This window comes from Fonsecaea erecta (assembly GCF_001651985.1).
Source record: "Fonsecaea erecta strain CBS 125763 chromosome Unknown Scaff1, whole genome shotgun sequence".
Classification (NCBI taxonomy): domain Eukaryota; kingdom Fungi; phylum Ascomycota; class Eurotiomycetes; order Chaetothyriales; family Herpotrichiellaceae; genus Fonsecaea; species Fonsecaea erecta.
The window spans coordinates 527,064-540,460 of NW_017387244.1; the positions used below are offsets into that span (position 1 = coordinate 527,064).

A 13,397-nucleotide genomic window follows, 5' to 3' on the forward strand; every position below is an offset into this window, starting at 1 on the left:
ACGAGGCTGCACCTTCAGCGGTTTCGTGTCTCTCTGCCCCAATGTGGGTTCAGTCTGTAATAAGAAGTTGAAATGCTCCAGACAGTCGGCCGGCCAGCCGAGTGAATCGGTGGGTGAGCGTCCATTCTTACCTGTTACCAAGTACATAAATGCACATCGAGACAAATATTGGATGCACACTCTGCTGAATAAATATAGCAGTGGTGTTCCTCGGAGCTCCGGTATATGCCATATATGCTATACATGCATATATATACCATACAGGCAAGTTCACTGTCCACCCCTATTCTCAACCACCCCTTTTTGGGTATTGAGCCGGATAACCCCCCTCTCTTTTTTCACTCTGCAAAATAGGAATTTCTTCACGTCCCATACATTCCCAAGAAGCAATATACTATATATAGTATCACTTTGTTTTGTAGTGTCCCTTCGGCCCATAAATCTGTCTGATTCGTATGCAGGGCACATTTACGCCATCGAGTCCTCAATCATTATCCCAGTTGTGCTCGGGTAGTAATAGTGGCAATAGGATCCAGGGGGAGCAAGTGCGGGACTCTGAGTGATCGCCTTTGGCCGAAGCGGGATCAGATACATAGATAATACAGTGACATGCTTCCGAGCTGAGAAGAAGGAAGGCGGTGAAAACCTTTGAGCACGTTTCCACTGATCGAATTCGTCACTCGTCGCTCAGCCGTAACGTTGGTAATGTCATCTCGGTGAGGTCCATCGAGAGAGGCGTCAACCGCCTATGCTGATGATACATTTGCTTAAGTAGTACTAATACATTCCAAGTTTTCTTTCTCTTGCCAGTCTACTACCCTTTGAGTTTTAGAAACAGCGAGACCGCATCGTTGCGTTCCCAAAACGCTTCCCAAGTTAATATTATTTGTGCCATCATGACGATATCTATACCCGATTGGTGCTGGTCTCTCCGGAGACAGCAGCAGTCATCCTATGATACAACTGCGGTCATTCGCCATGCGCAAAGTCTCTACAACGTAGAATGAATTCAACACTCCATCTGCTGGTCGCTTTTCCGGATAATGCCACTGAAACGTCCCGTACCACCTTCGCACTGTCCATCTTCGACCGCGGCCCATCGCTCCAGGTTGTTGGGCCAGCCAAACGTCATCTGCCACGCCTCCTCGAGGACGCGCTTTTCGATCGGATGGATGCATTGAGTCAAGTTGCCTAACCATGAATGTTCATATCCGCTTCGATCGGGGATCAGGATGTCCGTCGTCTCCTGAAGTGGCATGGGCCCCCGAACTCCAAAGGCCGAAGACGAATCCCACACAACTGGAAAGCCTAGACTGCTGGAAAATCGTGCTTTGCGAACGCGCAGGGCGTCGTCCATTGTAGGGTCCGCCCACACAACCGCCGCATTCTGGTTATAGGCCGTGGGGCGTAGGTAGGGTACCGAGATCGTGACATAACCACAGCTGTTGAGAATGATTTCTTGAACATGCCCACGGAACTTTGGTTGGGGCATCGGATGAATTCCTGGGTCAATGAGTCCCGCGTCGTATTTGTGGGCCAGTAGTGTTTTCCCGGGCGTGATTGCATCAAGGACTCGAGCCCAAGAAGCGCCGGGGGGCAAAATTTCCCGAGTCCACTCTTCTCGAGGATGAAGGCAGCGAAGATGGCCCAATACATTCCAGGCCGGTGCGACCTGTTTGGCTTTATGATAGACGCTCATGCTGACGGAGTCGAGGGTCAAGGAATGGAGGCTCGTGTCTCTGCTGCGCCGCATGAACTCCTGCAGCATCCACGGAGTAAACCAACAGTTCTGAAATTTGAGCTCTCGGATGTGGTCGAATTTGACGAGAGGTAGGTTCTGCCCTTGGTCGGAGTCGTCCTGGAAGAACAGCCACTGTCTCGGCGATTCGACGATGGGTGCGGCCATGACGTGCTTGTTGCGTGCGAACAGACCTACAGCATGTTCTCCGCCCCCGACATAGCCAATGCTCAGGCTGTGTAAATGCTCGATGTGGACGATATACTTCCTCAAGAAACTGGTAAACTTCTGGGCAGCGTTCAGGGGATGAAGAAACATTTGCCAACCGTGTGGGTGATAGCCTGCCACGTGCTCCTTCCGCCAGTCCGGGCTGATGAGGATCTCCAACGTCTTCAGTCCAGGCAAGCTTTTCCAGAACTCGGCTTGTTCTATTGATGGGAGGAGACCAGAGGACAATTTGCTGATGCGCAGAGTATGAATTGAGGTAAAGTTCTCCTTGTGGGTAACGATAGCGGTCGTATAAGAGGACAGGAAAGCACGCTGTGCCCATACAGTCTCCATCAGCCACTCAGCTTGCGGCTCTGTGAGAAGTCCGGGTTGGAGTGGAGACGTGCAAGGATTGGCCGTTTGGTTTTGGATGAACGTACAGTGACCTCCATGCTCGGCGGTAAGATTGTGGCCATTGAAAATTAATGGCCACTGGGGTAATCTCTTTCCTCCTTTCAGGTTATGGGTGGCTAGTCGACGATGGCTCGCAGCCTCATGCGTCGCCGCAAAATTAGGGAATACGCCCGTCGCATTCATGGAGGAGTTTACTCCTGGAACTGAACTACCTCCCACGTGACATTCTGGGTCGTAATCGTGTTGCTCGTCCTGACGTCGAAAGCTCTCAATGTCACGAATTTTGAGCTCATCTAGAAAGCGAATCTCTCTTGCAGGGGACTCCTCTTGGTTTTGCAGTTTTGTCATAAGTGCCTTGGTGGTTTCGTTGATAGTGTTCTGTTGGGCCCATCGAAAGTATTCATTACGGGCAAAAGTAGTCCAGACATCCTCGGTTTCGAACGTCTTCCCAAAGACTCTGCTCCCGTTCGTAGTTCGTCGATTGAAGAGGGCCATATCAGAAATATCGGGGCCTTCTAGCCAGCCGTGGCCGCTGTCGATGCACAACCCAAGCTCCGAGACCGTGGTCAGACATTCTAGTGCTTCTTTGAGGAAAGGGCGGTTATGGTCAACAAGATCCTCGATTGCCTGCAGTTCTGGAAAACGTGGGTATTGTTCTGTGGGCCACCTGAATTTTCCAAACCATGCATCTTGCACCTTCGAGGTGATTTTCTTCTTAGCACGGGTCAAACCTTGCAGATCGTACTCGAAGGATATGCCAAATTTGTTGATATTGGCACCGTAATTCTTGAACATCGAATCGTCGGGGAGATGCTCGGAATTGATATCGAAAGTGCCGGGGTTCGTGTCGAAGAAGTGTTGGCCAAAGTTTACCACGACATTTCTGAATTGGATTGGAGCTATAATGCGTGCGAAACATTTGTTGACTAGACGGAGGTTTCTCACATCTTGCGTAGAAAGGAATCTTGAGACTTCCGCCCAGATATCGACATCAAACTTTTGTATAAAATTTGATTTGTGGCCGAGAACGTTGATGGCTCGACCCGCGTAGGGCCTAGTCGAGGTCGTGCTTTCCAGAGACGTGCCAGGAACCACCGAGGGCTTCCAGATGCGAGGATAGTGCTTTTCAGGAGCCGCTGTAGGAACGTTCTTCTCACTCGGATCACTGTTCTCGACAGCGTGAGTGGCATATGTACGGGTCACCCCAGGATGTCCTCCGCTCCTGGCGGGCAAAGATATGTAAAAAGGAGCCGTACACACCCAGCTTGGCTCTGTGGTTCGGTTTTCCAAATTAGTCGAAAGGTGTGCCGTCGTGCTCGTCAGCGTCTCCTGATTAATAAAGTCCTCCTTTTCGCTGTAAGATATGACTTCGGGGATGAGGCTGGCGTAGTCGAAAGAAGCGACTGTTGGGGTATGCCTCTTCGGCCGCGGTTGTGCAGCTTCCTTGCGGCAGGGAGATTTTTGTGGTGATCCCTGGTTGTTCGGGAAGGCATGGGAGGGCTTATCGGACGGCGTCTCAATAGTTCTGTTGTCATTGGCCTCCTGTCCGGGACAGTGCACTGAGTCCCTAAGTTCATTTTTGGACGAGGGTATGTGAGGAGACGCTTGAGTGTCGTACTGCGGGGTGCCCATAAGGGGCACCCCTGATGTCGTGGCGGACGAATTCGTGATGACAGCAGTTGGCGTGCCAGAGGGCAACAAACCCTTCGAAAGTCTTCTCTGTCGCGATCTGGCGCCCATCGGATTGTTTAAATCCTCTTGGGCGGTGTGCCTAACAGCCATTCTCTTGTTCTTGGTGTGCTCTTCGAATGTGCTTGTTCTAACGGGACTGGTACCATTTAATATTGTAGTGAGGGCGTCATCTCCATGGATGGAGGGTTGTTGAGAGACATCTGGCAGAAACGACGTCGGAGGTGCTGGCCGAGACTGCGGTGTCCTTTGGTGGTCAGCTGCACCTTGACTCACCTCCCGGTTGGGAACGCTTCTGCGTGCCAGGCGCTGCGATCGCCTAGCTGCTAACCACAGAGTAGACTGCCGGTCATCGACTCGATTTGCGAGGATTGGAGTAGCAGATGGTGACAAGAGACCATGAGATGACGTTGAAGTGTTGCTCTGATGGAGCACGCCAGATATTGCCGGATCCAAGATGTCCTTCTCTTTCCCTTTACCCTTTCCCGACAGAGATTTGCGTTCAAGCTTCAATTTGTCAACCTCAGCTCGCAGATACTCGGTCAGAGTCTGGGGACCAAAGTCGGTAGCGAACGGGGGGAGGATGGGGCTGGCTTTGGTTCTTGTCACGCTCTCTTTGTTCAGTTTTGCAGCTTTGGCGGCCAAGGCACCAGCCCGGCGTATTGACCGATTGAGCAATGCGGTTACACCATCTCGATTAGCATGCGGGTCGTCGTCGCTGAAGGCTTCGTCTTCAAGTTCTGTCAGCCGCGGAGGATGCCGAAAGGTCATTGTTGCGATGGTCGATGGTGGAGTCCAACACCGGCACGTTGATGTTTAGAGATCCATGTTCTTTTGGGGGGAATATATTGGTGAGACGAGGTAGAATAGGGAGTTAAGTCCCTGAGGGAGAATAACACAGAGTCATTAAACAAGGAATGTGAGGTGATCCCTCGACTGGGACTTTGTCACTTCGCAGGTGTATCTCGAAGGCGCGGTTGGTGACGGTAATTGTTCCGGAACAATCATTTTCCATTGCGGCTCTTGGCGCTTCTCAGCCTCGTCGTGGCCGCAGTTTTCAACGTCAAGTTTCTAAGATTTTATCGACTCCGATGCCTGACAGAAGACTCTCTCTGAGCATGAGTTTGCTTGGAGCCTGGGTCCAGGTGTGTCATGAATCCAACCCTCAATGAGCCACACGAAGTGCACGATGTCGATCATTCCACCGCCTTCGTACCCAGCTCATCTCGAGCTAAACCCTCACTCGTATTCAACCCTCTCTTACCATCTCCATCAAGCTAGGTTGACCAATCATGCAGTCTCTGACCGGGATGTCAAGATGTTATTGCCCTTTCCAGCAGAGATGGCACTCTGGGGCCTCTATGCGCACAGGCTCCTTCTGCTCCACTTGTCGTAGACGGACGAGCACCACGCGCTAGGAGCGGCACAATGTTCATGCACGTTTCGGTGATAGCGGGCTTTGGTTGTCTCTAGACGATCGCCTCAGCACCCGCAACAAGTACCTATAAGTTAATATGCCACCGCTTTCCAAGTTCTTGCCGAAGCAATAGACGTGACGAACTTCAAGGTAACCCTCAAACCGTCTGATAAATTGCTTAGCGACCAAAATCTTCAAAACCTCACGCAGGCCATTTGTTAGCATCCAATACCTCGCCATGTCGCCATCGAACCTTGCTGCAATCCTTCCGTCTGCCAAAGCACCAAACCTCACAATCTCCCCGGCTCCCTACTCTCCTCCATCTTCTGGAGAAGTGGTGATCAGAGCTCACGCCGTGGCGATAAATCCTGCTGACTGGATCATCCAACGACTCGGAATTCTCATCTCAGAAGAGGACGGCTACCCGTGCATCCTCGGGTGTGATGTTGCCGGGGAAGTTGTTGAGCTCCCTCGTGAAGGGCAGACAGATCAACGGATCTCTCACCTCAAGGTCGGTGATCGTGTAATCGGTCAAACAACGCCGCTGAGGGTCAAAGAATCCAAAGACTTGGACCTTACTGGGGACGGCCTCGAACAATGGCGTGGCAAGAAGGTGTACGCATACTCATCTTTCCAACAATACGTGGTTCTTCTTTCCCCGTTCGTGGCAAAGATCCCCGAGGCCACGACCTATGAGGACGCGGTTGTCTTGCCGCTTGCTGTGAGGACCGCCTCCAGTTGCCTGTTTCCAGAAGTGATGCTGGGATTGGATATGCCTCCTGTCGAAGGCATAGCTGAGAAGAAGGGCAAAACTCTCGTTGTGTGGGGTGCCTCGTCGAGCGTGGGATCCTGCGGCGTCCAACTCGCAGTGTTGGCCGGCTACACCGTTGTCGGCATTTGTTCGCAGAGAAACCACGGCTTCGTCACATCACTGGGTGCGGAGAAATGCTTTGACCAAAGTGATCCAAACATAGTTGAATCCGCGATCTCCTACCTCAGGGCGGCGGGCGAGGAAGTGATCGGGGCGTACGACGCCATCTCCAAACCTCCCACGTTGCACTCCCTCTGTGAAATCCTTCACGCCTGTGGTGGTCGGAAGTTCATCGCCTCCGTATTCCCAGGCGCAGCACAGTACGCCAAGAATGACGTGTCGATCGTGCCAAACGTGTCAGCAGTATCTGACTTTTCCACCGGCGTCGCGCCCAGGGTGTGGGATTGGCTTGAGATCGCCTTGGAGGACCACCGGTTACAATACATGCCTGCACCTGAGTTCATGGGGAGTGGACTCGAGTGCGTCCAAACCGCGATGGACAAACTGGCTGGGGGAACGGTGAGTGGGAGGAAACTAGTGGTCACTCTATGAGCATGATTTCTCTCTTCTCTGGACAGCGACAGGCTGTAAAGAGCAAGAAGACAGAGGAGGGGATATCTACTACAGGTTAATACAAGAGGCGCTGTCTTCTACGAGCAGCAGAGAAAGTCAGAGGACGGAGCAAGAAAACTACAGCCCGTCTATGTGTGGAGACGGCTGTCTCAGCAGCACGTTCATATAAATTCGGTGCGAGGAAAGATCTCAAGAGTTAAGGGAGCAAGCACTGTCTCATTTCATTTATTCATTCGTATGCTGTCTTTCAAAGCTAAAGGTAGAGCAAGAGCAAGTCAAAGTGACACTCTTAGCCACGGGGTATCTGTATGCACATCGAGACTTCCAGCCAACACCTGTGTCATAAAGTTCAAGCCACCGCAGTAACTTATGCTTTGTAAAAGCCCATATGCTCATTATCATGCTAGTTCGCTCATGCTGAAGTTCAATCTCCCATTGTCCAATAGATGCACAAAAACAAAAAAAAATCAACCGTGCCTTCGATTGTTGGTTCCGAACGATTATTCATTCCTTTTTTTGCTTTCCGCCTGAAGGTTTCGGAGTTCCTGCAGTTCCGATGAGACAATGGTTCAAGTCTCGAACAGAAGCAAGGTCTGGCCGAACCCATTTTCATGATCTTGTCCGATAGCCTCAGGGGTGCCGTCAACGTTGACCATGTTCACCGAAGCTTTGGTTGTAAGGCCGTATAAGCTGAGATTGGAAGAACATTCGATGTCGACCATGTTTTCTTGACACGACTCTGTGTCTAAGCAAGTTTGGAGGTAATTGTCAAAGAAGCTGTAGAGACCAGCGCCGTACATGTGAATATCACTTGAATCCACAATCCGCAAGCCCCAAGACTTCTTGCAAGAGTCAGTAGTACAGTCTGCAAAGGTTGGATCTGAGAATGCCGGGTTAGGTGGAAATCCCCCTTCCAAGGCGTTCGGAGTAGCCTGCATGTAGGGGGTTTCTGTCTGGATTGCACCCATGAAGACATCCCGAGCATTGGAGAATTGATAGTTGTAGAGCTGACTGTGCTCTGACGACGTGCCGTACAGCCAGACAGGACCCTGGCTCTCAACGAGCAATCCACGGCCGTTGTAAATGTCGGTCTGGTTGTGGGTGGTGATGTCAAGCTCATGATCAGCTACCCAGAACCAGCAGTTTTCCAAGTAGGCAGATGCTTGTTGAGTGATGTGCATCATCAAGAAAGAACCTGCACATTGTGGCTTGAACTCAAAGGAGCCAGTGACGTTAGCCTGGCATGTGTCTTGCTGAAGCTGAGTACCTGCAGTGCCTCCGATCCGGAAGTGCACGTCCCACATGCCACAGGAGCCTTGGGACGCCTCCGCAACATTCCATTGCAGCATAATAGCACCAGGCGCGGGTCCGAGGGTCTCGAACACAAGATCTGACATCTCCACTGAACCAACATCCCCCGGGGCACCAACTTGAAAGACAGGCTTGGGGTTATTGACATCTGAGAACGCCGTGCCTTGAGCCATGATGAGAGGCCAGATCTCCCCAGTGATTCGGATGTTGCGAGGAACCTTGACGGTATCGCTAATGACATAGGCACCGTGGTCGAAGTAAACGATTTGGTCTGCGGTGGCGTTGTTCATGATGTTTTGAATTGCTATAGTGTCATCAGTCACGCCATCACCTTTCGCGCCCGCTGACTTGACGCTGATGAAGGACGAAACTGGGACGTCTTGATACTGCGGTTTGGAGCGTTCAAAAACCTTGTTGCCGCTCATCAGAGACGCGGCCATACTTGGAGCAGTCAATGGTTGTTGAACACGTGCTGACTGCAGTGACACCGGGGTAGCAGAGCACACACCAGGCGTTGCGGCAGATGGCAGAGTCGGCTCAGATGCTGTAGCATTGGATGGAACAGTTGAGGAAGCACTGGCATTGAATGGAGGAAGTGGTGAAACTGTCAAGGTCACCGGAGCACTGCCGGTGGGTGTTGGGGATGCGGTGACATAGACTGTTGTGGTTGTGAGCAGTATGCCACTGGGAGGCGGTATTTCCGAAATGGTGAGCGTAGTTGTGGTCGTCGAATAGTATGAGACCGACGGAGGCTGCAGGGATAAGGGTCCACCTTGCGGCTCTCTCTTAACGTTCTGAGATTCTGCGGATGATCCTCCAGCAGGCGTGTAAATGTCACCTTGGCCCCAGGCGCCCACGACCATGCCACCAGGCAGGATGGGAGTAGCACCGTCTGCACCAACAACAGCAGTTTGAACACCTGTGAAGTCGACGTTTTGCAGGGCCAAAGTACCTCCAGTCGGAGGCAAGCTGGTCTTGTTGTACGAAGTCTTGATGCCGATCGGAGTGCCCGTCATGACGCTGTCAAGAACAATCACAGAGCCAACCGTTTGATTGACTCCGTTGTCCAAGTTTGACATGTCGATGCCGATGTTACACTGGTTGATTGTCACCGATTTTAGGGTCCATAGCCAGTTCCAATTCATGAAGATCGCAGTGTTGCAGCCGTTGAAGGTCATATTCCGCGTAGTGAACTGTTGGTTACCCAAGAAGGCACCGTAGTTACCACCGTTGAATACAAGATCTGACATAAAGCCTCCAGAGCCATTGTCCATGAAAATCCCTTGTTGCTTGTTGGTGGGACTCTTGGGGCGCATGTTGAAGACAATGTTTTGGAGACTGGTGGCTTGCGCAACTTGCCAGTGAATACCCGCTCCTTGGTCTTCTGGCATCTGTGAGATGTCAATGACGAAGTTGCGTATTTGGCGGTAAAAATTATTTTGATTTGTATACCACTGAGCTCCGTTGCCGCCGGGGATGTAAGGGTCAGTGTCGAGTACAGCCAAGCCTTGGAAGCTAGGCAGGGCAAGGACAGTGGGGATATTGATAGCATCACCAATGAATTGCGTGTAGTAGAGCTGGATAACTGGAGATGAGACAGCGTAGGTACCAGGAGGAAAGTAGACGATCGCAGGGGTGGTGGTAGAGCTGTCGCAGCCTTGTCCGCAGCGAGACCCATCGGTAATGGCGTTGTTGATGGCAGTGGTGTCATCAGTCACACCGTCACCAACAGCTCCATAGTCTTTGACATTGCGGAAGATCTTGTAGCCAGGGTTCGAGCCGTAAGCCACAGTGCCCTGCCGCTGGATTTGAGAGAGCCAATACGAGGACGCCGCCTGTCGAGGTTCGACGGGGACGGGTCTCGGTGCGGCTTTAGAGAGCCAGGCAAAGAGGAAAAGTAGGAAGGCGAACAACATATTTGACGTCGAGTTGATTCGGGTCGTTTGCTGTGAGAGTGTTGAGGAAAGATGGTTTCGAAAAGGAGTCGGAGGAGCCGAAGGTGATCCTTTATAGTCCTTGAGGTGACCAGCACCAGACAAACAAGATCGAGGCAGTGGTTAAAGGCAGCGATCACCAGTGTAGGTGCCTTCAAGACGCGTCTCGTCGGTAGTGACAAACGTCTAGGAAGTTGTGGAAGTGGTCTTGTGAACTGTGCACGGGAGAACTGGTGGCGGAACGAAGAGGCAGGCACGAGTTCAGTCGTGCAAGTGACAACAGGGTCTCGAACAGTGATGAATGGAAGTGAGAAGACAGTCAGTGATTGACAATCGCAGCTGCATTCAGACAGACAGGGGACAGTTTGGTGGTCAAGAGGACGGGTCCGGTAGCGATAACGAGTGAGGCTGTCAGTAAAGGGCAATTGTTCCGAAGCCCTTCACTCCTTCTTTCTCTCAGTCTTTCTCCCCTTAAATGAATGACAAAGGTGTCTTCGGACACACCAGAACAGACCCTCAAAGAAATCAGGCAAAAAGAATAAAGAAACCCAAAGAGAATCGAGTCAACAAAGGTCCAAGAAAAGGTAAGAGATAACGAGTGTAGCCGCCGACCTGCTGAATGAGCGATGAATAGAAGGAGAAGGAGAAGCTGCGGTGTTGATATGCGCTGGCAGGCGTTTGTTCGCACGACTCGCACACTCACCCACACAACGCAGCAGGAGCACGAGAAGATGGCAGTCTCACAGAGAATCCCAGTTTTCTTTTGAATCTCGTTCGACCGTTGCAGTCGGTCCAGGAGTGCCGATCAGTTGTACGTACTCTTTACACGGCGTCAGCCAGCCAGCTGCTTTTGGTGCGTTGCCTGCGCTTTGTCCCAATTTCGCACCACACCGTCCGTGACCCATCCCCCTGTGGACTCCTGCTGTCCTTTTTATTTCCCTTCAGCATGCTGAATAAAGGAGTGTCAAGCAGGAACCTAGTGTCTCTGATCTCGCCTTGCCGACATTATTACCTCCTGGACCAGCTGTTTCGCTGAAAGCTAGGGCCCTTCGCGCCGCTCCGCTGGGAAGCTACCGCGTGGCAGGGAGAGAGTCAAAGACAAGCAATATTCAGCCATCTCCAACCTCTGATTCGTTAGATGTGCCAGCCCTGGAAGCTCCTTAATCCGCACACAGCTCCCTCTCCACTCGTCGGGTTATGAAGTCGGAAAGGTGGCGAGGCGGCAGAAAAGCTGTCGAGAAAGAAGGAAGACGACACGAGGCGAGCTGTTCGAAATGCCGTCAAATTGGCAGTGTGCATTCCATCCGATTGGCGGAACGGGCGCCAGGGGTGTGAAACACTCGAAACATGCTAGGTTTGACAAAGGATGACTTCGGCTGACGGGAGTGGCGCTGTCGAGGCTTGAGCTTGTGGCTGGATTATCTCCGATCATGCTGCAGATCCCGAAGTCCTGCCCAAGAGAGGAAGAAATACGTGGCCAAAAGTACTGGGTACGGGTAGCAACAAAACAGGCCCAAGAATAAATTGGATATTCAACTACCTAGGGATTAGGGCCGTGACAAGTCATATCCCTCATCAACATTCACATCGAATGTCACCCCAGCTTACCGTCCACCTGACCTGTTTGTTTCCAGCTCGTTCTCAATCACCTGAGCCAATCGAACGACGCCTTCCTCGAGTACATCCAAGTCTTCCCAGGCATAGCACAGGCGGATATCCTGTTCAAAACGTGCCTCCTTGTTTTGTTCGTCTCCGTCCACCTTGAACATAGGTCCCGCAATGACAGTCAAATTGGCTTCGTTTAACGCCCGTTTGTAGATGCGTGTCGCGTTCAAAGAGCTCGGCAATGTCAACCAGATGAAGTAGCCTCCCGCAACATCCTTGTCTGCCTGGGGCAGGGTCAGTCCTAATGGCAACAGATGCTGCTGTACCGCTCGCATCATCAAATGATAGCGTTGCGCATACGCTGGCTGCAGTTCTTGCCAGATGTGGTTTTGCAAAACCCCCGTGGCCAGCATCTGGTAAATGAACGAAGCGACCAGATGAGAAGGGGCGCCTCCAGAGCGACTGGAGCCTGTTTGTGACAATCCATAGACTAGTGCCGGTGTCCCTTCAGCCCAACCTGTTCGACAGCCTGGCGCTACAATCTTGCTAAAACTGCCGTTACTCACTGCATGCCCATATTCGTCGACTACTCCGCCATCGAGTTGTCTATCAATGTCGACTATTCGTGGCAGGACAGCCATGTCCATCTTGCGCGAGCCAGCCTTGGGATTCGAAGGCCACTGGAGCATGTCGTACACATCATCAGTAACGACAAGAGCGTCATATTGTCGAGCCAGCCGAACCAGGTCCTGTCGATGACCTAGACTCATAATTCGACCGGAAGGGTTGGAAAAGGTCGGTACTGCATAAATGATATGTTTGTATATCTTCCTCCATGGCTTAGGTAACTTGATGCGCGGCGACGTGTTATTTTCCGCCACTGCCCGTTTCTCACTCTCTTGAAGATTTCGCTCCAGGTAGTGCAGGTCGATACCTTCTGCATCCTCGGGCACGGCTCTCAGCTTATTGTCGAAACCAGAGTCGTTAAAAATCCTGCAGGCCAAATAATATGTCGGAGCCACCATCCAGACATTGCGAGTATAGATCGGATCAGTAAAAGTCTGCAAAATACACGCTAGATTCTGACTGGCACCGCCACTGATACATATTCTGTCGCTTGTAACCGTCTCGCTTGGTCGGTAGAAATCATTGAGCCATTTGGCAATTTCCACTCTCAGCGGCTCATAGCCTTCGTCTGGACCATAGAACAAGACGTCCGAGTTGGAGGGTTTGGATAATATCTCTGCGGAGGCCTGGTCCAGCTGATGGGGTGGCAGTAGACTCGTGTGTGGCCAGCCCTTGAGGAGGTCAATGTGCCGGTTCTTGGGTACCTTTGGAGAATCCTGGCGGGAGCTTGCTCTAAGTGTCATCCTGGACGCTATTGACGCGGAATGTGCCCGGAATTTGGAGGTTGGCGACGACGGCAGCGGTCGACGATGCCTCCACATGAGTTTCTGACTCGAGTGTGTTTATATCCGCAGTCCAAGGCACCAAGACAGTTATGCATCGTTCCTCGGACTGGGTCAGCGGGCAGGGATCAGAATTTTCCCTTGCTGCTTGAGGCTGGCGAGCCAGTAATCCCCGTGCTCTTTTTGCCCCCATTGGTGTCTTCGCTAGAGTTGGGAGTTAGCGGCAGGTTAAGCATCGCCTGCAGAGGATGGTCCCTTGATCTAGGCGACAACAGGCAAAGACTGCCAC

The 13,397-nt window shown here is 51.9% G+C and overlaps 4 protein-coding genes across 4 annotated transcripts; 1 reads left to right on the plus strand and 3 right to left on the minus strand.

Annotated features, from left to right (window-relative positions):
- Positions 1-1,009: 1,009 nt before the first annotated feature.
- AYL99_00167 (hypothetical protein) lies at positions 1,010-4,819 on the minus strand (the record flags this gene model as incomplete). Its single annotated transcript, XM_018831683.1, has 1 exon — positions 1,010-4,819. One exon carries the CDS (start codon positions 4,817-4,819, stop codon positions 1,010-1,012), a length of 3,810 nt encoding a protein of 1,269 aa, XP_018697562.1.
- An 884-nt stretch (positions 4,820-5,703) lies between these two features.
- Positions 5,704-6,828, plus strand: AYL99_00168 (hypothetical protein; the record flags this gene model as incomplete). The annotated part of the gene is made up of 1 exon (XM_018831684.1): positions 5,704-6,828. One exon carries the CDS (start codon positions 5,704-5,706, stop codon positions 6,826-6,828), a length of 1,125 nt encoding a protein of 374 aa, XP_018697563.1.
- Positions 6,829-7,418: 590 nt separating this feature from the next.
- On the minus strand, positions 7,419-10,076 carry AYL99_00169 (hypothetical protein; the record flags this gene model as incomplete). The annotated part of the gene is made up of 1 exon (XM_018831685.1): positions 7,419-10,076. The coding sequence occupies one exon, from the start codon at positions 10,074-10,076 to the stop codon at positions 7,419-7,421; it is 2,658 nt and encodes an 885-aa protein (XP_018697564.1).
- A 1,622-nt stretch (positions 10,077-11,698) lies between these two features.
- AYL99_00170 (hypothetical protein) lies at positions 11,699-13,069 on the minus strand (the record flags this gene model as incomplete). Its single annotated transcript, XM_018831686.1, has 1 exon — positions 11,699-13,069. The coding sequence occupies one exon, from the start codon at positions 13,067-13,069 to the stop codon at positions 11,699-11,701; it is 1,371 nt and encodes a 456-aa protein (XP_018697565.1).
- Between the last annotated feature and the right edge of the window lie 328 nt (positions 13,070-13,397).